The following is a 24,469-nucleotide window of genomic DNA, read 5'->3' as shown; positions in this document are numbered from 1 at the left end:
CCAACCTTGGGCTATAACCTAATAAAAAGATGGGGTGATAAGGAAAGCACAAGACTACAGGTGACAGCACAACTTTGGTAGTCACGCAATTACATCATTTCATTAATCTTGTGGGCTGTGGCTTCTGCAAGTTCTGCTTGCCTGCAATAAGTTACAACAAATCATTTCAAAACTGTAGCCTAACCCTTATGTCCACAATTTAAGATCATGATATTGCCAAAAGAAAGCGCATCAAACGAACAGTGATCTGTTGATTTGAGAACATTAATATTTAACTTTAAAATTATTGTTTATCATGTAATATTTAAAATATATAACGTTCAAAATGTCGGTGGCATGTCACATTAATATGGCTTAGCAACATTTTGATCTGGTAGCATAAATCGGTGTGACGGCGCTTCCAATTATGCAAACCTGGTTCGACTCGCGGCCTATGCTGGTTGTTGACAAACACCGCTCGTTGACAAACAAACAAATGACCGTTGTTGACAAACACCATATCAGCATCTCCGCACTCCTTAGCGGTGCGTGCATCATTGGTCAAGAACCTCTGATTTTTCGTGAAAGTAATAGGGTTTGCCACAACAAAATGTAGCTCTTCTGTGGCGACAAGTAGCGGACATTTGATTTCTGTACCTACATCACTCTACGGCGTAAAAGACCAGAAATTAAAGTGAGTAAAGTGAAACGCGTTTAAACTTTGAAGGAAATATTTTTTGAGGGCCCAAACTCAAAACTTTGAACTAAGCAAAATGAAATAAACTTTTCACTGCTCAAAAACTTTCAACAATTATCGGCCATTTAACTGTTATGCAAATAATTTGTGATTCTTCAGTACCATTTACAAATCACTCTATTTTTGATTTGGAGGGGAACCACTTTAGTATAACAATTTTGTAAGCGCCTGTAAAGCATGAACCAATCAGAAGCTGCGTTGCCTGTGACGTCATTACGTAAATGGAAGTTAGAGGTAAAACAAAGAATAAACGCAAACAGTTCTGATCTGATAGAAAGTTAATCACCGTAAGTGAGCGTGCCGCGGTACCCAACGTATCACCCCTGTCATAACTCTTTTTTCTTCTGTAATTACCAAACAACGTTCAAAGCACTAATCAACTCTCTAGCTGAGTGCTAGAAAGGTCACAATCGGACGGTAGCCACCAACGCAGCTTCTGATTGGCTCATGCATTACAAAAGTTACGTTAAAGTGGCTTCCAATTTGGAGCGTCTCTCAAAGCTGCCGAAGAACACTTGCTGCGTGTTGTGTTATGTCTGCCCTATTAGCTCAGTGGTTACTGGTTATACTCTCGCTTCGAAATCAAGCACCGCTGGTTCGGCTCTCGGAGTGTGCGCTTGAGTAACGCATTTCAGGATTGCTCTTCATTCAGCGGCACCTAGCAGATGGAAATATTCGCTGGCAACAACATTTCAAGAATCGGAAACTTCACTCTGCAAATCTCGGTAACTGGCTCGGTATCAAAAGCCTCAACAAATATGCAAACCTACCAGGAAGCCCCTATCAAGGCTTTGTCAGCGGAGGTTAAAGATTTAAAACCAACCAACTTATCTCTACTACGATGTTGAATACAAAAAAAGCGATCTACATCCACAATATGAAAAAGAATGCCTTAAGACCTTAAGCTATTTTCCGAGAAACCTCCAAAGGCGTAGCGTAGAAGTAGGCTATTGGTGTCAAGTAGCGAGTTTTTTTTAAAACGTATTTATTATAAACATATCAAAACACGAAACGAAACATATTAATGAAATAACGTTTTGTATTCACTGTCAAAACATTTATTGCAAAAATGAGTAACAAAATGTAAATAAGGCAACGATATAAAAATTCATATATGCATCTTTAGATTGTGTTCACGTATAGCCTACACATATACAAAGGTGATAACAATACAAATTCAAGCAAGAGAAGAAACATGAAAAAAATTGATTGGTCTACGATAAGTTTCCTTTGAAAGTAAGTTAGAACACAACCGGGCAGAAATAAGCCACAATTGCCTAACATAAAGGGAGCTTTGAAACAAAGAGATGGAATTATTTAACGCATAAACAGGTTAAAAATATGACAAAAAGTAAATTGATAGATGGATGATTACAATAGTCCAGCGGAATAAATAGAAGAGTGAAAAAAATGATTAAATTTCTTTGAAGAAATTTATTCAATCGCACAGCTGCGGAGCATAGCCAGGGTTGCCAGGTAACTCAAGAACAATTCGGACATTATTAGTATGAAATTCGGACGTTTTAGGACAAATGTTAAAAAATGTTTATTTTTTAGTACAGCACTTCACTGATAGCACAGGAATTTTTTAATTAAACATATTGTTTTTTGTCCGAATTTTAGACCACCTGGCAACCCTGAGTATATCAACAGACACAAATAATGGTAATAATATGTCGTATCTACAGTACATACGTATGTTTTGTACGCTAGCAAGATTCAACATTTAAAGTGCAATTTAATGTTTTCACTTCAAAACAGAGGTTGAGTTCTGTAAACCACTGCAAGGTTTTATTAATCTCATAACATTTAACAAGACTCTGTCTTAAATAACAAACAACCTCATTCAATTTTCAAGACTCTGTCTTGGCAAAAATTACCTATACTTGGCCAAGCAAATCATATCGTTTTCAACAAATAAATGAAACATGGTCGACGTAAGTCTCCCGTGAATAATTTCACTTTCAATGAAAGACTTCAAAGCTCTTGAATCTCTGAGGATTTTAAACAACGAAAAACAATAGACTAAAAATAGTGTATTATAACAGTGTGAGCGCCTCCAATTCAATGGTTACATACAGTATAAAGCAGTTGAGACAGCCCGAGTTGTGAATAACACTTGTGGCTAAGGCTAATAAATAAAACCAACAATGCGATGACATCTTCAAACCGGCTGTTCGGACGAGTCTCTCATCCTTTATTGCAGTCGTCGTCGGTGACTGACTGCAAAAAGTTCAGCAAAAAAGTAAATAAGCATAGAAATGATTTCAACAAGGTGAAAAATGGCGTTGTGGTTGAATTCGTTTGGAATAGGGCAGTCTACGGACCCTTGACTGCACCCATAAACTCTTCCGAAAAGTGTCTGGAAAGCACCTGAAAAATTAAAGCGTATTAAAATTTTTGAAGAACTCTGCTTGTCAACAGCCAAAAAAAGAATCTTTGTTTTGAAATAGAGCGTCAGTTTAGAAACTTCTGGTCTTCAAAGAAGTCATTGCGACATTTCAGCTGAAACCGTAAGATTCTCCGTAGAGTACAGTAGAAAGATTACAAAAATCGCTTTCCATTCAAAAAAAATTCGTCTTTCATGCACTGATTTAACGCCTAGCCTATAGATGTAAATTCAATGCAAAAAGAACAGTGACGAATTTAACTAGAAACAAACGTCATCGCAAACAGACCTTCCGGTCGACAAAAACAAATTAAATTCTTTCAACCTTAATAATCTTTTTCCAATATCTGTGCCAGTCATAATCTAGCTGTTATCACCAGTCTCGTGTTTTTTTTCGTGTGGGATACAGGATTATTGCCATTCATGAGCATGTGACAATCTAAATTTAGCAATACTTTATAAAATAGTTCAGCTCACTCGAAATAATAGGCTACACTATTTCCGCGTTGGTTATAAAAAAGACATAAACGATTCAGTTCATCATAATGTCTATCATTTTGATATGGACACCTGGTGCTTTAACAATTTCATTGCGATAATCTTCAGAGAGTCGTGACCAATGTAAGTTATCAAAACTCTGTTGGATCACTTTTCTTGCTTAAATTACACAATTTTTTATCCTTGTCACAATAATTTCATTTTTTTTCTTTACAGCCCAATTCCTTAATCAAAACAAGAGTGAGGCAATCCTAAACGACCAAAGAGAGTTGAATCAAATAAAAAAAATTTTTGCCACTTCGGAAGCGAAAAATAATTTGCCCTTGGAATCATGCCACCCGCAGCACTGGAGAAATCGGCATTGTTTTTCGACCTTCTTTGTAACAATTTTACCGGAGGAAGCCTACTTCAAATTTGAGAATAGTTTTGACAAATAGGGAAACTTGTCAAGCAACGATAAAGAAGAAACCTCGCTTAGAAAACTTGAAAGATTGCAGAAAGGTCAAAAACTTCTTTTGTTTAAGATCAACAGGATTTCAGTAAAAAATATCGTGTGAAGATCTTTTTAGAGACATACTTTAATGAGAAAAAGTCTGGAGAAATGTGTATCGGATTGGGGAGTTTTTGAAGCGGTTTTCGAAAAATTCATTTTAGGCGTCTGGCAGCACTGTTTTGCCACCACCCAGTCGCCTACGTAAAAAGTATCACCTACTCATCCTACTGTATAACAAAATGAGCTTCAGATAATTTTTTGATTTTGTTGGAACAGCCATAAGTCAAACAATATCACAGAGAAGAAACAATGTTTCAGAAAGTCTGTTGGCAGATTGTAGGAGTAGAAATCAAATATTTGACATGAACAGCAAGATGATTAACAAACTAGTTCATGAACTAAATTTTCAAAGCAACCACAACCTGCACCGCCTTGGTGGCACCTAGTCAATAGAAAAGCCATTTTGCCTTAAAATAACCACTTTTAGAGTTAATTAAAAACCATAGACTAATTTTAATCTAAACAATATTAGACTAATCTAAACAATATAGACTAATCTAAACAATATTGTATCTACCCAAACTAAAAATATTTTTGAAAAAAATTGCGTTTTTGACCCCATTTTTTCGATTTTTGAGCCCCATGAGGAGGCTGAAGACAATTTGTTACGAATCTCAAATTTTGTCATGATTGTTTTCTCACTCATTGGCACCATTTCCCCACTACCCGGAGAGAATTAAAAAAAAAAGTTCAAAAACGAGCCACCCTAAATTGCAGACGTTGAATCGATGCAACAATGACGGATTTTGTTGTCTAAATTGCCTTCCTGCTTTTCGAGAGCAATCTGGGCAGAAGGAAGTTAACAAGATTGAGATAACGGACATAATTTGTTGACCCAGCAACCATCAAAATTTTTTACATCGTTTCAACGTTGTTAGACGTTAACAGGACCATTTCTGTTGACTGGGTTCTCCAAGGGCACTGGCAACTGACAAGACCAGTTGACTTGATAAGCAGGAGATAAGCTTGTGACAACAGACGGCTGCTAATAACAGTCCAAAAAAAGATCAATCTTTATGAAGAGACAAGTAAATAAAAGCACCCTGGTTCAGAAACTTGTATAACATTTTGATAAAAGCTTTTTCCAACGTCAAGACGGATTCTTCAGTATCTTATTCAAATAAAAATTATTCCATTGTTATTCTATTCAAATAAAGCAATAAATCAAGTCATTCAAATTTGATTTCTTGCAGTTCTACGTTGTACACATATAATCAGTGGTAAAGTATTTAATCCTTCGGTGATCATTTCTCCATGCAAATGTCTTTTTGGAAGTACTGTAATAAAATTAACATTACAAGCAATTCTCCGCTTAAAGTTACACTCATAGCGTTGATACTACCAACAATTACCGCAAAGGTTAAGCTATTCCATAACATTTTCATTAATAGTGAAGAACATCAAAGGTACCGTTTCTTCATCTTCCGACTTGAGATCTTAAAATCAAAGTGATTTTGCCAAGGTTATCGTTATTATTGATCAGCTGCTGTAATTGAACGCAACTAACCGCCAAACAAGCATTATAACTATGCAAACATACCGGTCGCTATTGCCAAAGCCATTATCACCAATTGCAATTACTGATTTCAACATGCCATTCTATCCGACGCTCAAAGCTTCTCAGAAAACTTGAAAACCAATGAAGACAATCGCAATGAGCTATGGTGGCTATAAAACGATTCTTTGTCTGTTTTTTGTGCTGTTATGTTTAACATTAAATCGTGGCCTACGCATTAAATACATTTAAAACGATCTAGTTTTGATGGTTTTGACAATTGATGGCGTGACAGAGACTGGGAGGGCAGTTTAAGTGGAATGGGTCTGACAAAGTTTTATACAATAATAGTTTGTTCCTGAATTTTTGAAGCGATGTGTAACGGTTTTTACTCGTTGATAAAATCCGCTCTTTTCACATTGGTTCAACGCTTGCAGACGTTGAATCAAAGTAAAAAAACGGAGTTTGTTAGCAGAGACATTTTGCAATTCACAGAGCGAATGGCGACATTCCTGTTTTCCAAACAACTCACTAATTTGTTTATTTTTTTAATACAACAGAGCAGAGACCAATAAAGCGTAGTGCACTTAACTTAACCATTACGGCACAACAAAGGAGAACGCGAATGCTAATAAATATTCAGGCACAACATTGCAAAACAATATTGTCAATAAAATTTGAACATTGAACAGCGAAAACCAATATTTGTTTAACTTCAAATAACCTGACACTATGATTCAGCTATCCCTAATTCAAGCCCAAGATACTTCAAAACAAAGAAACGTTGCAGACCAATGTACTTGCGAGTACAGAAGAACTCACTGGATCTCAAGTATGAAAACTAACATTAACATCATATTATTTTTCTTCTAACCATTATTAAGCTGTTCAAGGAAGTCTGAAGATATAAGAATGACTTCATCAGGCAATACGTCGTATAGTACGATGAAACCACCGTACTATACGACGTGAAATAATGTTAAAAACAATGTCATTCTTCAAAGTCCTTCAAAATTGGAGAATTAGTCTGGAGTTTTTGTCAATAGGGCGTTAATATCTACATTGCGAAGTAAACAACGATTATGCTGCTAAAAGCGAAACTCAATCTATTGAGTTTTTGTGAATATTTGACATATGGTGGAAGTTGTGGAGCAAAGGCCAAGGAAAGGCTGTACCTGTATAGCACGCCTACACTCAGCGTACAGTAGGCTACGCTCACTCTCATGCACTTCTAAGTTGGAAACGCAAAGATGTAAGATTGAGTAAACACTCTCGCTTCACAATTTTCTAATGATTCCTACGTCAATGTACAAACCGGGAAACAAACAGGAAACACATCGTTAAAACGTCAAAAAGTTATAAAACTTAATTTATTGCACCAAACCCTAACCCTACTCAGCACTACTGTACAGGTAATGACTCTAGAATCCTAGATGATACTGACTTTGTGTTGTTGGTCAGACAACCATCAACAAACCCCTTCACAATTTAGCATTACAAACATCAATCTCAATATTGTTTAAACTTCTGTATACCAAAATATTTTCTACGCCTTTTGTACCAAACAGTGGTGTCGAAGTTAGTTGAGGAATGGGGGAGATAAATTAACAATTTATCAAATTTTAGACGATTTTTGAACATTGGGGGATGCATATTTTTATACACAATTGTAGTGGTACCGGTAGTAAGTTTATTAAACAATCACCGGACCTCGGCAAATTAGCTGCTAACAGCATAATATACAGATAAGAAATCATGGAGATAAAAGTGCTACCAGTGCTCTTGTGAATGACTGCTGCAAGATTAAGAAACAAGCAAAGAAAAATTGGTAGGCTACCTTCAGCGGGATTCGAACCTATGACCTTCCAATAAATGCTTAGTTTTTCCAAAAAAAACAAAAACAGAAGTGATACTTTTCTGCTTGTCCTCTCCTTCACAAGAATCACTACACTTATTGCACAATAGGACAAAGTCACTACAGTCAGGATACTGAAAACAATCGAAGCTACAGAAGAACATCTGCAAATTTATGACAAAAATAATAACTTTCAAACACATGACAAGAACTTGTTAAAACCGAACATGTTTCGTCTTACGGTAGCGCGCATTGAAAACTCATTAGCAACGTCATTTACAGTATGCTGATGTCATTAAGAATATTTCGCTGAATGTTGCAAATAATGCTAGCATTCAGCCTTTCCTGTCCCAAAGTATTTCTCAGAAAGGTTTTCAATCTACGAAGATTGGAAAACGACCTCTCACAAGCAGCAGAAGAGCATAGGCTACCGGGCAAACTATAGTAACGAGTGGTTAGCGCGTTGGGCTTGCAGGAGAGAGCCTGCATGTTCGATTCCAGCCACCCGCACTTGCTGTTGTTTCTCTGGGCAAGAAACTGTACGATAATTGCCTCTACCCAGTGATCGATTTCGAGTAATGGGTAGTATCAAATTTAAGTCATAAGTAGAGTAGACAACCGGAAACAGACATTGCCGTCAGCTGCAGCGTGGGTCAGGTGTACCTCGGAAGGCGTACACCAATGCATAGCGCTCAAGTCCGCTTTCCCGCAATGCAGGATAAAGATATGAAAAAACAAAAAGCAGAAACAATAGTTACGAGCTGTAATTAAACGCAGGAGATTAATCCATTGCATACCAGAGACACAAGGCCTGCACAGGAGATTAATACAATGAGTGAATGAGTCCCCTCATAAGCATTACTGCAGTGCATTGGCCAAAGGCCTGGTCCAACTCGTCCTTAATACCTTCAATGAAGGTCCTTCATTATCTACCGTCAAATCCAAGACAATTTAGAACTGTGATCAAACATCAATAAAACAAAAACAACAGCAATTCAAGAATCAAGATGCTAGCAAACAACTAAATCGAAGTACAATTTCATAGCAAATAATTTTTTCTGAATTATTGGGGTGCCGAAATATTGGGGGGGATATATCCTCCCCATCCCCCCCCCTACTTCGGCACCAATGGTACCAAAAGGTGTAGAATCACCGCAGTCAAAACTGTTCTTCAGAAATTATCGATTTACAGTACTTTGTAGACATTATGCAGGCCATAAGACCATTTGTTGGCACTGATGTGTTGCATTCCATAAACAACAGCGCAAACAACTTACCTCCAACAAAAAATATTAAAGTAGCAAGAAAATGAAGAAGAAGATCAGTTCTTCGAGTCGTTATGTAAGATTTGTTGTTGTTTAGTGTTTCTATCGCTTTTGCTTCGCTTTTTTGCTCTTCCGCTTTCTCGATACCTGCAATGAACCAAAATCAGTGTTACTCCTGAAAGAAAAATAGGAAATAACTCGGGCCTTTAACCTTTCAGAAAAAATCAAAGCTAAAGCCAAGTGAAAACATGACTGTGTGTCAGTGGCACTCAACGTTCTTGCTGTTCTAATCCCTAAAAACAACATCATAAAGCTTCTTTTAATGTTTTCAAGTTACGAATATGAGACAGATAGCGTTCTGGGTATGCGAAAGGTGAGTTGTATAACACAGGCATACCGTTTGTTTATAGGTTCTTGGTCACTGCTCAATGCAAAAGCAAATACCCTTTAAAAAGTTATAAAATTTAAAAAAATTATGTAACAGCTTAGAGCGCATATTCACCAACTTCTTGTCGTCTGCCTATGAGAAATGCAACCACTGCATAAAAACTAAAAATATTATAGAAAGTTGTTATGAGATTCTGTCTCATTTGGTAAAATACACTCTAGCTATGACCTGATATTTACAGCCATTAAGAGTGCACAGCATCACCGAATAAAACGCGACAATGCAAAACTGAAACATATTAATATTATGACAAGCTATTACAAAGACAATAACGCCAAGAGAAGAGAAAGTATCAAATCACAGTTTCTTTGTATGACAAACATTGCAAATTGGTAAAGCAAACACTCAAAAATAAAGATTGCATCTCTTTCTCGCCAGTTCACTTTATCGTTGTTGTATCAGTTTAAGCTCGTTAAGCGTTGTAGATAGAAAATAAACGCCGAACTTTGTTTAGTACATCCATGACATAGATAGTAACATCGCATAAAAGTAGCAGCACTGAAGCAAAAAAAAGTCTTACTCATCAATTGCTGCAAAAAAGTTATTGCAGCACAATGCCATGTTGCCATTAAAAAGTCTTTCAAAAAATCTAGCCAGACGATAAATCAGTGAAAAAAAGAACTATATAATTTTCTGGCTGGGAAAGTTTGCATAATATTCAAGAGCAGCATAATTTAAAATTTTTCAATTTGCCATGTTTGAAATTCTTTTGCAGTTGAACTATTTTAGAAAACTTTTAAAAAAAGGAACCGCTCAAATACTTCAGTAGGAAAACGATTACGTCATGTTACTCTTTTTTGCGCTGAAAAAGAATTTCAAACTTGGCAAATTGGAAAAAAATATAGAAAACTTTAAAAAAATGGAACCGCTCAAAGGTAATTTCAGTTTGAATAAATACAGATGTTGTCCATTTAAACTTTGTGACACATTGAATCCTGCATTGAATCACTGAAACGTCTATTAACGTATAACTATGATGAAGAAATTTTGCTGAGTAGCGTTGCAAAAGCAAAAAGGAGGTTATAAAATATTTGCTTCGTGTCAAATTTTAGAAAACAATTTTGCGTAACTTTCCAGCCGGCAAAAGTCGCCATTTTTGCGTCGTTTTAATGCTTAGCAACGTTGAAACATTTGCTAGATGGGCTATGACTGAAATGATTAAGAGTTTACAATTAATTATGATTGATCTAGTAGTAAATTACAAGGAACGATCGCCATTTACAGTAACACGCCAATTCGATTCGCTTGAGAAAAATAAACAATGGCTGAGTGTCCAAATCACTCCGCTAGCAGCCAGTTCTTTTTTGCATTGATTCAACGTCTGCAAAAGTTAAATTAATGTACAAAAAATGATACTGCTATTTAACATTCATGAAATGCTGGCATTTGCACAAGATTGTCAGACCACTCGGCATGCGACAATTCAGCAAGTGTTTCAACTCAGCAAGTAAATTTCGGCTACTGCCAAGTCCGCAAATGAGATTTACGTGCTCAAGTCGGACTTCAAGAATCGATTTTTCTATAATAATAGCATCTTAAGCTAGCGCATGTAAAAAAAAAATTAAAAAATATGTAAAACGAGCAAATAAAGCAAATTCCGATATTATCAACTCACATAAAAATTATATTCTGAATAGATGGTTACATGGTATTTCTATTTTGCCTTCATCTACAGCAGTGGTTCCCAACCTTTTTGTTGTCACGGACCCCTTTAGACAAATTATTAATTCTGCGGACCCCTACCTAAATTTTGCCTGAAACTCAATTAACATACTATTGACTATTGTAATAATTATGCTACTCAACTACTGTACTGTGTCATATTGCATTGCCGCTATGACTCCTGCGGAAAATATCAGGTTAAACAGTTGCTCAAATAAGAAAATGAATTGTTCAAGAAATGTCAGCAGTAGGCTATTTGAATATTAAGGTGACCCAAAGTGCCATGCCGAAACTTTTTTTCAACGTAAGCAAATTTAATGAAAGAAATGAAAGTAAAAAGATCGCTTTTCTTTTTTTTCTCCAAAATTCATCAAGGTAATCACAGACCCCCAAATGTTTTTTCACGGACCCCCAAGGGGTCCGCGGACCCCAGGTTGGGAACCACTGATGTACAGTAATAGTCACAAAATATTAAAACTAAAAGCTGCTAGCCTAAATCTTAAGCTGATGTTTTGCCACGATTTCCAACAATGTACTGGTACAAAAGTCAAGAAATACATGGACAGATCATCTGATTTTCAGGCAGTCATCAGAAAATTACAAGCGAGCACGGGTAGAGATGGAAGATGAAAATGACAAGGATGTAAAAAAGTGAAACAATGCGATTAGTTGATTGTTTTCAACTAAAGTGACTGCTACTGAGACGTTGTTTGAGGAAGTTGTAAAACAACGACTTGTACTTGTGGTAGATACATGGATTTGCGGCAGGTACAGTTATATATACAGAAAAAAGCACAAAGTTTTGGAATGAGAATGTCAATTAAAGTAAAAAAAAATTGCAAATGTTATAAAAAGTAAAAAATAGATACTCGGTTTCATGTGCACTACACACTGCAATGTATTTCTAACACAAAACATCTTCCATTCCATCCTATACGCCGATAAGAGATATTAATGTTACATCGTAAAACCGTACGTGAAAACGTGGAGATGATATCGCTATGTTTGAAAAAAAATGCAATTCTTCATTAGTCTATTTCTATTATCAAAAAAACATACATTTATGCGTTGCATCAATTAATTAGGCAACTCACTGTCTGGATTCAAACACAAGGTGTCAGCAGACGATTGGGAGCTGACGATATCCGTGACGCGAGGAAAGCTCTTGTACCGCTTCCGCAATACAAAACCTCCTACTATCAGTTCGATCAAGGAGGCTGCAAAGTAAATTGATTGATATGATACCTATGCATGACGGAAGTGATGAGAAAACAAATCAATGCATCATACGTAAAATATGGAAGTGTGGGGAACACAATCAAACTTTCGTGGTGCGAGTGTTTATTTTCACACCAGTCAGTTCAATCAACGAGTTTCGCTTTTAGCAGCATAACTTATTTCAAAAGTGTAAATCAAACGAGCTCGAATACGAAACTCGTTTTATCAACATTTGTATAAGTTACATTTATTGAAAACAAAAAAATAATATTTGAAATGCAATATTTAGACCAATATAACCTATAAACAAAATTTCAATCAAACTGAGTCATATATTATTCAGATTGTCCGCAAGCGTTTTTGAAATTCGTCAGCATCTCTAAATTAATCGGCTGTTCTTTTTATTCAGGTCAATAAGATTTAACTCTCAAAGCCAATGATCGGAGAGAAGACAAAAATGTAATTCGGTTTTATTTTTCGTAAACACTTCAAGCTTCTTAAATCAAGGCCACAGACTTTTGTTTATATAAGTTTCAGTTATCACTGTGTTGCATCGCATACGGTACTTACTTAAAAAAACAAATGCAAATGTAACAAGCAAAGTCCACGGATCGTCAGTTGCAAGAAGCCAAAAGCTGTGACAAGTTATGCCAACACATGCTAAGATGGAGATGCTGTAATATGCAATGAGTGAGGTGCGAGTGAAGTTCAGAACGTTTTCTGACGTTAGCTGTAAAAACAAGTTTAATGCGTGTTACCAGCTAGTAAAATTGCTATTCAAAAATCGCTTTTTTTTCATCACCACCAGACGTTAAACTGTTGTAAAAATGGCAACTTTAATTGGTGTTTGTAGTTCTTCCGTCTTCCTGCTACTAAAATGCAAGACATCTAATGGAAAGTAAGTTATCGTATCACTTTCGGCGTTTAATTAACTAATTTCAGCATTGTACAAAGTGTTTTTCAATAGTTTAGCTAAATCTTGATTTGAGAAACCTTTGCAGAAGATTGTTAAAAAGCTTCATATTAGCCTACAGTTTTTTTTGAAGAAGACCTTTGAAGGTCTTTACAACGAAACGAGGTGAAATAATTGTTCAGGTAGTTGTCGATGCCTGCAGCATAATTTTCACCACGCCATGTATCAATACAATACTATGGTTGTAATTCATGGCACATCAAAATTGTATTGAGAAAGCGTGTCGGTTTCTTGAGCGCATTCTTATGAGATTATCTAGTTATAATATTCTCATGAAAATTCCATAGCCCATGTACCAAGTTTGAATGCAAACTACGCTTGCATTGAATCGGCTACATTGAAAACCACAGACTTAAAAGCTTTGAGAAGGTATTGGTTAATGGCGCCAGAAATGTTGGCTCGTCAAACAAAAGAGCTTTTAATCATTTTTTTTAGTACTGACAATAACGGTTCACTGTAAAGTGCAACAAACCGTCAAGTATTCTATACACTTCTCACAAAACATCAAGCTTTTTCGGCCATATTGATATACTGTAGCTAAAGCCAAGGTTTCGACAAGAGTTCGTTTGATTCAAAGCAGATTTTATAGCATTTGTATGCATTTAATTCGCATTAACTTTGTAAAAAAAAATTCGAACTTTTTAATTTAAATTTTCTCAAACTTTCAAGAAAAATTGCTTGCATTACTTTTTGAAGTGGATAATCGAATACATAATATAACTGAATTTATAAGAAAGCAACAAATTTAATGGCACATAGCACAGGGGAAAGAAAAAGCTGCGCACCCACTACTCAACAACCAAAGAAATCAAACAAGAAAGTGGAAACTATTAAATTTTTTTTCCAGCTTTTAAAGTGCAATTGCGTAATTGTCGCGTACCAACTTTGCTTTTTTATACAGTGCCTACTAACAAATTCAACAATCCAAGTCTGTGTTTCTCGGCAGTCGGGTGTAGCAGGAACGTGTCTATCGCTGAGTTCCTGCTACACTCGACTGCCGAGAAACGCATGTCTTTGGAAAAGTCTTGATGGCTAGTGTGGAGGCTACACCGGTATGGTTACTGGTTAGCGAAACACAATGCTCGCTGTTCTATAGTGAGTAGTCAGGTAGTGCTGACGCCAGGAAGATGGCTCCTTTTCAACAATCCAAGTCTGTCTAATAGAAAATCCTTGATAAAGTTTTCCAGGATTGAAGTTTCATTATATTTCGTTGCATTCCAAAATCGTAGCAATTGATTTCGCTGAGCGCTGCGAAGGAAAGAGAATCTCAGAATTCAACATGAAACTCAAAGAGTCCTTTTGTCACAGACTACAAGTGTGCACTGGTTCTCAAAAGTGATTCTTTTTCTCGGATAAGTGTGTAGGTCGGTTATGATCTTCGACCTCGACTAAAATTTAATTTTCTCTCAAAATCTTGGTATGTAGTGGATTGTTATGGCTATAATTATACAAATCTGTAATGTGTTGAGGCATGTAAAACATTAGATAACTACTTAGATATGCAATCTTATCACAAACTGTGATCTCATCTGCTTAAATCTATTTTGAAAAGGATTAAACTGCGGAATGGGTTAGGTTATTTATGGATAAACTAATCTAAACCCGAGCTCAAATCTTTATCTAAAACCAAAACCGAGCACACACTACAATCTTAACCCAGTCACAACTTTGCACATGCAAAGCGTTGAAAAAAATTGAGATAACATAACCACGTAAAATCTTGGTGCTTGTCCTTAAGACGCATAAAAAAAAGTTGTCATAGGCAAACTTAGCAACATGCTTTTTTCGATTAAAAATGACCGCGTTCAATAGATGATTACAGAACCCTCATTAAAGGCAATGTGTCTTCTGGTGTGGTTGAAGGGGTCGTTAACTTGACCTTGTGATGTCCTTCCCGCGCAAAACCGCACGTTTGCGGTCAGTAAATCAATCTTGTTTTTACTTTCTGCAGACGTCACATCAAAGTGATAAGGAAACGAGTTACTCGCTGGGTTGACAATGATCTGTCCCGCTTGAAGCGGTGGTCGATTCAAGATGGACCTTTCAACCCACAAGTAACCTTGCATACCTTAAAATTAAGAACCAATGACAGCAAGTGAAAAAGTTACAAGACAAAACTTGATACAGACGCAAAAAAATCCTTTGATTATTACCAATACAGATGATAATTTATACTTTGTTTTTCGTGAATTATTATTAAGGTTTGCTCATGGTTTTCTGCAATGAGATTGTGCGCTTAAAATTCAAGCAAATAATAACTCTAAAAGGATTGCAGCACTACTTGCAAGAAGCCACAGCCAGGCTGAGAATATAGGATTAAAAATAGAAACTGTCAGTAGAAACACACCTAAACTTCATCCTGGAAGCATAACATATAACAATGTTACTGCTTGTCAATCAAGGAAGACAGTTAGGAGCTATTCCAACTAACTGTAAACCTTTGTTTCGCATTTGCCTAATGCAAAGCGATACATATCCTTTGAAATGGACGTTGAATAACGTGTTAAAACATCCTTGCACCTGCTGCCCAGACAACAAAATCCGTGATTGTTACATTGATTCATTGTTTGCAGACGTTGAATAAATATAAGGGTAACGGATTTTGCTATCTGGGATGCACATCATCACACTCATGAAAAGCAGACAACTACGCGGGAGTAAGTTTGACACAGCAACTGCAAAGAGTTTTCTTCAACATTTACCAAATCGCAAGGCGAATATAGCAAAATAATGGCGATTACCCGTTTTCATAATTTTTACTGTCTCTAGACTCTAGTCTAGAGGGTGAAGTTTGTACCGATCACTAGATTTTAAACGAGTTTTTGATATATTCTTGCATCTTGACTACATTTCAACAACTTAATGAACATGATCCAGAAATTGGTACTTCTTGCACCGAAGCCGCAGACAAACTACGATGAAAACTAATCGAACAACCGTCGACTACGTCATTTGTGGCGGCTTGGACACAAAATCATTGTCCGGAATTAGGCAATCTTTGCTTCCTAAATGCAATGCAATTAAAATCATTGCAAACCAAATATTACAGCACTGTCTACACTACACTACTCATTTATTTCTGTAGTTGTGAGGTGTTATAAGCGAGTTGTGAAAACCCTCGTTTTAAAACGTAGTTTCATATCAAAAAAAGATAAATGTCTGAGCCTTCCAATTTCAATCTGCAACATCGATGCAATAGTCAGATAAACAACAGAATGCCGTACCCCTAAAACTTGTATGTGTAGATAAAGTAAGTTGTGAGTAAAAAATTTGCTCACGAATTTTTTAAGCCAAAATGTAAACGTGTCTAGTCTAGTTTAACAATCTCAATTTCCATAACTTAATTTGATGCTATCAAAATCCGTTGCCATTTGAACAAAGTCCATAAACACCTTGATGTGTATTGGAACTGAAAAAAGTATTGCTTGTACAGGTGACTGTGTTATTGCACCACCTGTTCATGTTCAAGGGCCCCTTGAAAACATCTGGGTGCTAATTTAGTATCGCTGTAAAACCGCAAAGTAGGCTACTATAAAACTTGAAACGTGATTTTTGATTTCAACCGTAAATTGAAAAACTTCCTACCAAGTGTTAGTAGTTCCATGTAGCTTGACTGAGTGATGCAAACTACGCACGTTGTTTTCCTGTGACGTGAGGTATTAAGTTAAGGCCCTTTCAAAAATCAAAAAGTGTTTTTCTAAATTACAAAAGGTTAAGTGCTCTTCGAATCAAGCGTTTGCGATACATTGAGAAAAACATGGCATCGAATCCAAATAACCTGTTGTCAAGTTTTCAAAAACGTACCTTTGAATTAAGTTACAAGTCTACAAATTCTCAGAATGAACTGGATTAAGTGAGAAACGCCTGTTTGATTTGGCCTCTTTCAATGAGATCGACGCAACAAAAATACTTGATCTGGTAGCGTCACGGTGACTTCGGTTTGAAGATGCGAAAAGTACAATGCATACCGGTTATCCCGTGGCTATGTCTCATTTGCAATGAAAAAGCATGGGCTTGGCAACCAGGGAGGCTTTTAAAAACCTTTTTCAAATAAAAAACTCGAAAAAGTTTTACAAATAATGGAAGATGTTGACCGTGTATGTGCGAAGAAGATGATGGTTTCTTCGACTACAAGGCGAATATTCATAAACTTCTGTGTAGTCGATGAATAATTTTATATGATGAATCCAGTCTTACAAAATTTACTGCAAATAAATATCCAGAGTTGGCAAAGAGAGTTATGAAAATTCCTATTAGTTTAAAACATTTGAGATAAAAAACAGGTAGTTGAATACAACTGTTTTAATAGACCAAGCACGATTGCAGCGTGTAGTGGCTAGAGGCCAAGTTGTCTGCCATGTGCAGTAGCCACAGGCGGTTAGGGACATCACCAAAAGACAACAAATGCTATTTGGATTGGACACAATCAATCACGCAACAAAAAGCTCAATGATCAGGTGAAATTTGTTTTTACACGAAAACCTAGAATAAAAAACACAAAAACAAGAACAAAAAAGCATCCGTCATAATATAGCGCAAGCAAAAGACAATGCAAGCCCTACCTAGCATAGCTTGTCTAGGTCCTACCCCAATGCTACGATGGATTTATGATTGTCCAGTATGAATTTATTGTTGCGACACCAGCAAGGACATTTAAGCTTATTCACAGTGTTTACCTTGAATGTAACAGTACTTAAAATTAATTTCCCCTTTTGCTACAGCCATCAAAGTTTTCTTGGGCCAATTATAAGTGTTACAGTAGATCTAAGGCAAACATGATCAATTTTTATCTTTTTCTTTACGTTAACAAGTTCATTTTGCGTTACAAACGGCACATATTGCCAGAACATATAAACACAAAGCATTTGTTTACGGAAATTTGTTGAAGATTATAAGGCGCCACGAATAACACTTCAAAGGATTTTCATTAAAATTCTTCCTATTGTTTGAAAGAGTTCATAAACGCCAAAACTCACGGCGTTGCAATTTAGCCCAACCCAAGACCTCCAATAGGCCATGGCCAGGAAAGGGTGTGACAGATTTATTAACAGGTTCAAATGAGAACTTTCCTTTTGCAAATGTTAACTATGTCACTTCAACCAAAACAAGGCGGTTGAAAAAGCGAGATATTTGATTTCAAGAAATGGCAATGTTCGCGCACAGACAGCCAAAAGTAATAATACTTTCAAATTAATGTTCTTACGTCATGGTCAGTCTGTAGGTGTGACGTACATTGTGACCTCATCATTTTGTGAGAATTTCAACGGAATGTCTTGTAATAATTTATGAGAAAATACGTTTAGGTTACTTTGTATAACAACATATTACCAGGTGCTCAATCAATAGTAAGAAGACAAAGGATACTGCTCCCGACAAAGCTGCCGCCACTCGCCACAAGACTGGCCACGTCATATTATCACGCCAATCGTTATAAGGCTCAACCTAAATAGAAAAACAAAAACGTCATTGATTACGTGCCACAGTTGACGGATTACAGGTAATTTGAAATCCATGATCTTTTTATGGAGGTATTTGGCAGGAGTGCAGGTGGAGGAGATATTTTAGACAGTCTTGGCAGGAGTCTCGACTTTCAACGTAAAGTAAAGCTACAAATTCACACCGGTTCACACACATGCTGAACAATAAAAGCAACACCAATCAAACAGGCATTTGTGCATTTTAGTAGAATTCACAGGTACTTGGCATTTCAAAAGGTTTTTCTGCTGAAGAAAAACCTATCCCTTTCTCCTACTTTAAGAAATAGCACCATATTATGAGGCAATTCAGACTTATTGCGTGTTTTTTTACCCTATTTCCTCTGTGACAAAATCTTACGATTTCGCACCAACTGTACGTAACGTAACGTACAGGAATGAACTGTAACTGCAATTGTAGCATTTATGCAAGTTATGAAAGGCAAAGTGTACGTTCTAATTTTTAGTTTAGCAAACTTGCATATCACATTGTCTCACAGAATCGACAATAGACTTGATAATTTCGTGATGAGTAAAACAAGTGGTTTTCAATGGTTTAATGGACATCGCAAACCAACAAACAAATCTGTCTGTAACTTAACGAAAATAATGTAAGTTTAATGTAAATTATATGCCGAAAAAGTACATGCTGTCAGTTGATAAAAATTGGAAAAAAAAAATCACTGGTTAGCGGTTAATCAAGTAAAGAGAAAAATCGGTTTTCGCTTTCTTAAGTTTAACTAAATGGCATAAAAACATATTCATAACAAAATGAGGTCTGACTGACATGCTCTAAAAAAGGCTACAATCAAAGAAGTGGTGGGTGATAGTTTTATAAGTGTAAAAAAAAACCAACAAAGAAACCATAGACAGTTTCATTTATTCTGGTGTGCATTTTTATTTGCGTGTTCCATTGAAATCGCGGTGATTGTTTTAATGAAAACCTGGACCAATTTGGAAGCACCACAACTTTTGCAGCTTCAAATATGAAAAACTGATTTGTGTGTTGGCCTTCATAACTGGATCAGGCAGTCGGACTTAAATAAAAAAATATATAAAATACAATCCTTTCAGCAGTTCCAGACGAGCGTGGTTTCAATACCAGGAAAGGACAATGCCGCTAATTCCCAGCAACGTAGCCTGGGGAGACAAGCCGTCAAAAGAAAAGCACGTTACGCTCTGGGGCAAGTTGCGTACTAATTGCAAACTACTCAATCAGCAACTGATTGAGTAATTTGAAACTTCACCTGAGTTTCGGCGTGATTTCGCTTCATGCAAATCATATGCATGCTTGGAATGCTTCTCAAGATTCACACAGAGGGGTAGTTATTGGCATATCTGAAATAAAAGGTTTCTCTCTCTCTCTATCTGTTGCGGTATCTAGATTGCTATGGTGCTATTTTATTCATACTGTGTATAATTGTTCCGTGCTATTCTCGCAACAGACGAAATAAAAGTTTCTCTCTCTCTCTCTCTCTCTCTCTACTGGTTTGAGGTGAATAAATGTCTTTTTTGCTTATTTTGTTAAAAAGTTTTCATAATTTGACTAAACTGTACAGTATTCAATAAAAACAAGATAGTGGGGATCAACGTTTTAACATTAGCCTATGCGTTAGGAAAACTCCATAAGCTGTTAACAAGGCATTTAGAGAAAAGGCGCTAGCAGCTCTGACTCTTAAAAAAGTCAACTGTTGCTTATTTTGCAACTAAGAACTGAAAAGCGTGTTACAAAGTTGTCTTTTTGATTATTGAAAGGAAAGTTTCCATTGTCGATTTCAAATCTACTGTGTCTAGTTCTAGTGACAGCCCAGGTCTAAGATGCAGTTATCAGAACAACGGCGGTTTATTTAAAAAAATACAAAATAAAATTTGTTTCAAAGCAACTCTTACCGTTTGAAGGAACTGATGTGCTAGTCCACCCACCAAAGCAGCCACACCAACCAGCGCAAAAAACACGGCCACAGCATAGGTCGACTTCGCGTGTCCATTTTTTTCCGTCGATCCACGGGACTTCACAAAGAGATAAACGTAGTATGAAAAAAGTAGGAGACATTCAACAAACAGCACATAATCGGTTACGTATGTCCCCAATGAATCATCAATACCCCGATGAGATAGTAACTTCCTTCCTAGCTTCATTCTTGTCAATCAGAACAGATTTCTGTCATAAGTTCTGCTCAGTTTATTATTATGGAAAATCTTAATCCATCAACTGAAAACTGCAAAATATTTCAAGCTGATTAATGCCCCCAAGAAAAGAACTGTTGACTGGTAGTTCTTAAAACACTGAATGCAGCTGACTTGTCTTTCGCTGCTTTCTGTCTGTTGTGGAATCTAGATTGTTATGGTGCTATTTTATTCGCATTGTGTATAATGGTACCGTATACCATTCTCGCAACAGACCGAATAAAAGTTTGCTCTCTCTCTCTCTGGTACTGTACAAAAATACAATTACAAAAAGTATTGTAAAACAGTTCTGACTAAATGGTTTATGTCATAACAATTGCCATTATTCTGATCAAAAAAAAAAGAGAACAAAATTTAGACACTAAACTCATGTTCAGCAAACGTTTCCAAAACTATACTGTCTCCATCTTTAGTGCTATAAATGTAAATAGCACTGAAGATGACGACAGTATCGTTTTCGAAGCGTTTACTGAACACGAGTTTAGTAGCCTAACTATATTTTGGGCTTTTTATTTTTTGATCAGTTTAACCCGGCGTTCCAACCATTTTGCTCCTAAATCGTCATAATATTTTTAGTAATTTCTTTTGCGATTGCATCAGTAGGTTTGAGTGGCCGAGATAATGAAACGCATTATGCTTGTCTCTCAAATGTAGTCTAGGAAATCATTGGCACACGGGGCTGGGGTTGCTAAAAGGACAAATTTCAAGCCGCAGAAATTCAAAAAGACGATTTCGCAAAGTACCGCAACTAGTTCGAATTACAAATGATTTCTGATTTATACGCGCTTTCATTTGTTTGCAAAAAAGTTCTTTTTCAAGAAACATCATACAATTCGTTGTCTTTTTCCTTTTCTAACCATTTTCCTTTAAAACAAAATGTGCATAACAAGAACTGTCAAAATATTATGTGCGTTTTCAAAAGTTCAGCACTTTGCAAATGCATGAATAGCCAACCAGAGCGGTAACCATTTTGAATTTTACATTTATAATTTTTTCAATAAGAATACGTTTTATTTCAATGTCAAGATTTCTGCATTCATTCAACATTTAAAATCAATTAAAATGATATATTTTATTTCGAAAGTCGTTTTAAAGCAAAGTGTATTTGTCTAGTTTTCGTTTCTGACAAAGTTTGTTGGCAAACAATTTCATTTAGCAAAATAAAATTGACCTCGAATACCCAATGAAACTTGCTAGAAATACTAGGAAAATAAAAATTATGAAGTTGCACATGACATGCATTTCTTCAGCTGTTCAAACAGGATTGAGTGGTGCTCATTTTAATTGCCCTTGGCAACTGTAAATGATTGGCCTGAACACTGCTAAAGTATGCTGGCCTTCAAATCAAACCGATGAACCTAATTATCTGTTTATCATAGTTTTGTTCGTGGCTATGCAATAAGGTTGCTGACTACAATATCCTGCTTTCTAACTTACATAGCAGCAGACTACAGAAGCTTAATCAGCTGATGTTGTATGCTTTTTAGTCTTTACAAGCAAACTTTACAAAATTTCTCGCGACCTATACACTGCAGTCACTTCACGTGTATCTATCAACTGGAGGTTAGTTATCGCAGTAGGTATGCTGTCAGAAGAAACAAAACCTTCTTTACCGCAAACGCGAAAGGCAAGTTGTTTTAACACTGTTTGAACATGGTTATCTTACATGAAAAGTAATTAAAGCAAGAGGCAAAAACAAGCTCTTCAAAGAAAAAAAAAAGCAAAATTTTGACAAACACCTTTGCAGCTCTTTGTATCACCATTAATCTAAATTCTGAAGTCTGTTTGAATAAACTCAGCTGAAGATGATCTAGCTGCGAGCTGATCGAAATCGATTTTTAGCTGTTTATGATTGAACTAACCTATGTGAAAATAATTCGTTTGTATTCAATGCGAAAGGTAAGCAAAAACTTCAAAAAGGGCAACAATAACGTGTTCTTTTTGGGATTTGTAGCATTTTAAGGAGGAATTTTTCTACAAAAATCAGATGCGTACTTTCGTTGTCAACGTGTCGGCTCCAGCTCGTGTCTGAGCATTGGTTTCGTCTTCTAATCAAATTTGGCTTTGGATGGTGATGTCGTATGTGGCTTTGCAGGGGCTCTATCTACTTTTAGAATTCGGGGGGGGGGGTGATTTTTAGACAGTGGGCTAATATCGTCTTAGTCATTCCAAGCTACTTCAATAAGTGGGGGGTGATCACCCCCCTCACCCCCCTTGGATACAGCCCATGTGGCTTTGGATGACAATAAAATGAAAAGTTGTAAACAATGATCTGCACTTTTTTTCTAGTTTTGACCTATTGTAAAATGACTTTTAAAATTCACATAAAATTTTCATTCAGAAAAACATCGATGTACCGTAAAAAATGCACTTGTTAGAATTAGAACTTGAAATCGCACACGTTGGCTATCTTGTCTAAGCACAACCTGCATTAGGTCGAAAGACGAAAACATAGTTACTGTTTCACTTTATCTCCTTAACTAAGCTATTTGAGGTGATGATGTACACAGTAACTTATTATCTTCAACTTTTCACTTCTGTCCATAACAAGCCGAAACCTGAAATCGCAAAACGGTATCCCATTTTTAAACAGTTTTTTGAACACAAGCATAGTAGCCTCTTTCCAATACCCACAGTCCCACTCCCACACTGATGTAAGTTCTCACTATCGAATCATTATGACAGACTGCGATTTATCACTTTTCAAGCTTGTGATTATGACCTGTTGCTTTTTTTCTTTTTGTTTGCTTTCAGTTGCCATAAAAGATTTGTCACGCTTGAATTCATTCTCTTTAATAGCCTACCGCCCTATACCACAGAAGCAAGGCCAGCTCTTTTTAATTGTTTAAAACGATTGCAATGTCCGTTTTCATGCTCGTGAATGTTCAACTGATAAAATTGTCACAAATTCTCCCAACACACTTGTCGAAGACAATTCATTGCTACGCAATGTAATTTGCAATTGAAAACTATTCAGAACATGATGATAAAACAATTATGCTTTTTTATAAATTCCGCATCAATAATGCGTAGTAATCACTGTCTTTACTGTCTTTTCTTCCGATCTCCTGTAATACAAGATAAGCCAAGGTTGAGCTTCAGAGCAATTTTTGAGCGAAACTGCTGATTGCTGAAGACTTGGTGGCTGGGTTACACTTGTAGTCCAAAACGCAATACTGAGCTGAGTCAAAAGAGACTGTTTTTGTTTTCACCAAAAGAATTTTTGTTTTTACTTTTTTTTGGTCATATTCGGATCTTCAATGTGGCCAACACATTTTGGTAAGGTGTTGCAGAAAAGACGGTGTGAGTTTTGCTGGTCATCAGTTAGAAAAAAAAAAAAATTTCAATTAGTCAACTGCGTAAAAATTATGCATTTATGTATCTTCAGTCTTTCAACTAATAAGATAAAGAAATACACATTTAAGTTGGTATGTAGCCTACCATGATAACAACACAATACTGTAGGCTACTTTTGTACATTTCATAATCAGGAAATTTTTCTGAAAACCTTGTAAAAATATTCATATTTGTTCAAAAAAGTTACATAAATTAGTAAGATACCTTATTAGTTTTTTTGCAAGGTCAGTAAACTTTGAAGAAACATCGCTTGACTTTTTTTGTGACCAACAAAATTTGTTTGAAGAGTCTCAAGCAGCCAAAATAGTAAATATACAGTATAATGAAGTAACAAAGCCCAAGAAAATGGTTTTATTGGG

The 24,469-nt window shown here is 36.2% G+C and overlaps 1 protein-coding gene across 2 annotated transcripts; it reads right to left on the bottom strand.

The window, feature by feature from the left end:
- Window positions 1–2,757: 2,757 nt before the first annotated feature.
- On the bottom strand, window positions 2,758–20,991 carry LOC145780931 (uncharacterized). Of its 2 annotated transcripts, XM_082592600.1 has the most exons (6): window positions 20,457–20,991; window positions 18,421–18,534; window positions 12,690–12,849; window positions 11,996–12,118; window positions 8,804–8,938; window positions 2,758–3,109 (listed from the first exon to the last, which is right to left on the bottom strand). In XM_082592600.1, exons 1-6 carry the CDS (start codon window positions 20,703–20,705, stop codon window positions 2,934–2,936), a joined length of 957 nt encoding a protein of 318 aa, XP_082448726.1. In that variant the 5' UTR covers window positions 20,706–20,991; the 3' UTR covers window positions 2,758–2,933. The 2 variants fall into 2 exon arrangements, with proteins under 2 accessions (XP_082448726.1, XP_082448727.1); XM_082592601.1 differs by lacking the exon at window positions 18,421–18,534.
- Between the last annotated feature and the right edge of the window lie 3,478 nt (window positions 20,992–24,469).

Source organism: Aplidium turbinatum, chromosome 12 (genome assembly GCF_918807975.1).
Source record: "Aplidium turbinatum chromosome 12, kaAplTurb1.1, whole genome shotgun sequence".
NCBI lineage: Eukaryota > Metazoa > Chordata > Ascidiacea > Aplousobranchia > Polyclinidae > Aplidium > Aplidium turbinatum.
The sequence above is the reverse complement of the archived record's forward strand: the minus strand, read 5'-3'. Positions and strand labels throughout refer to the sequence as shown.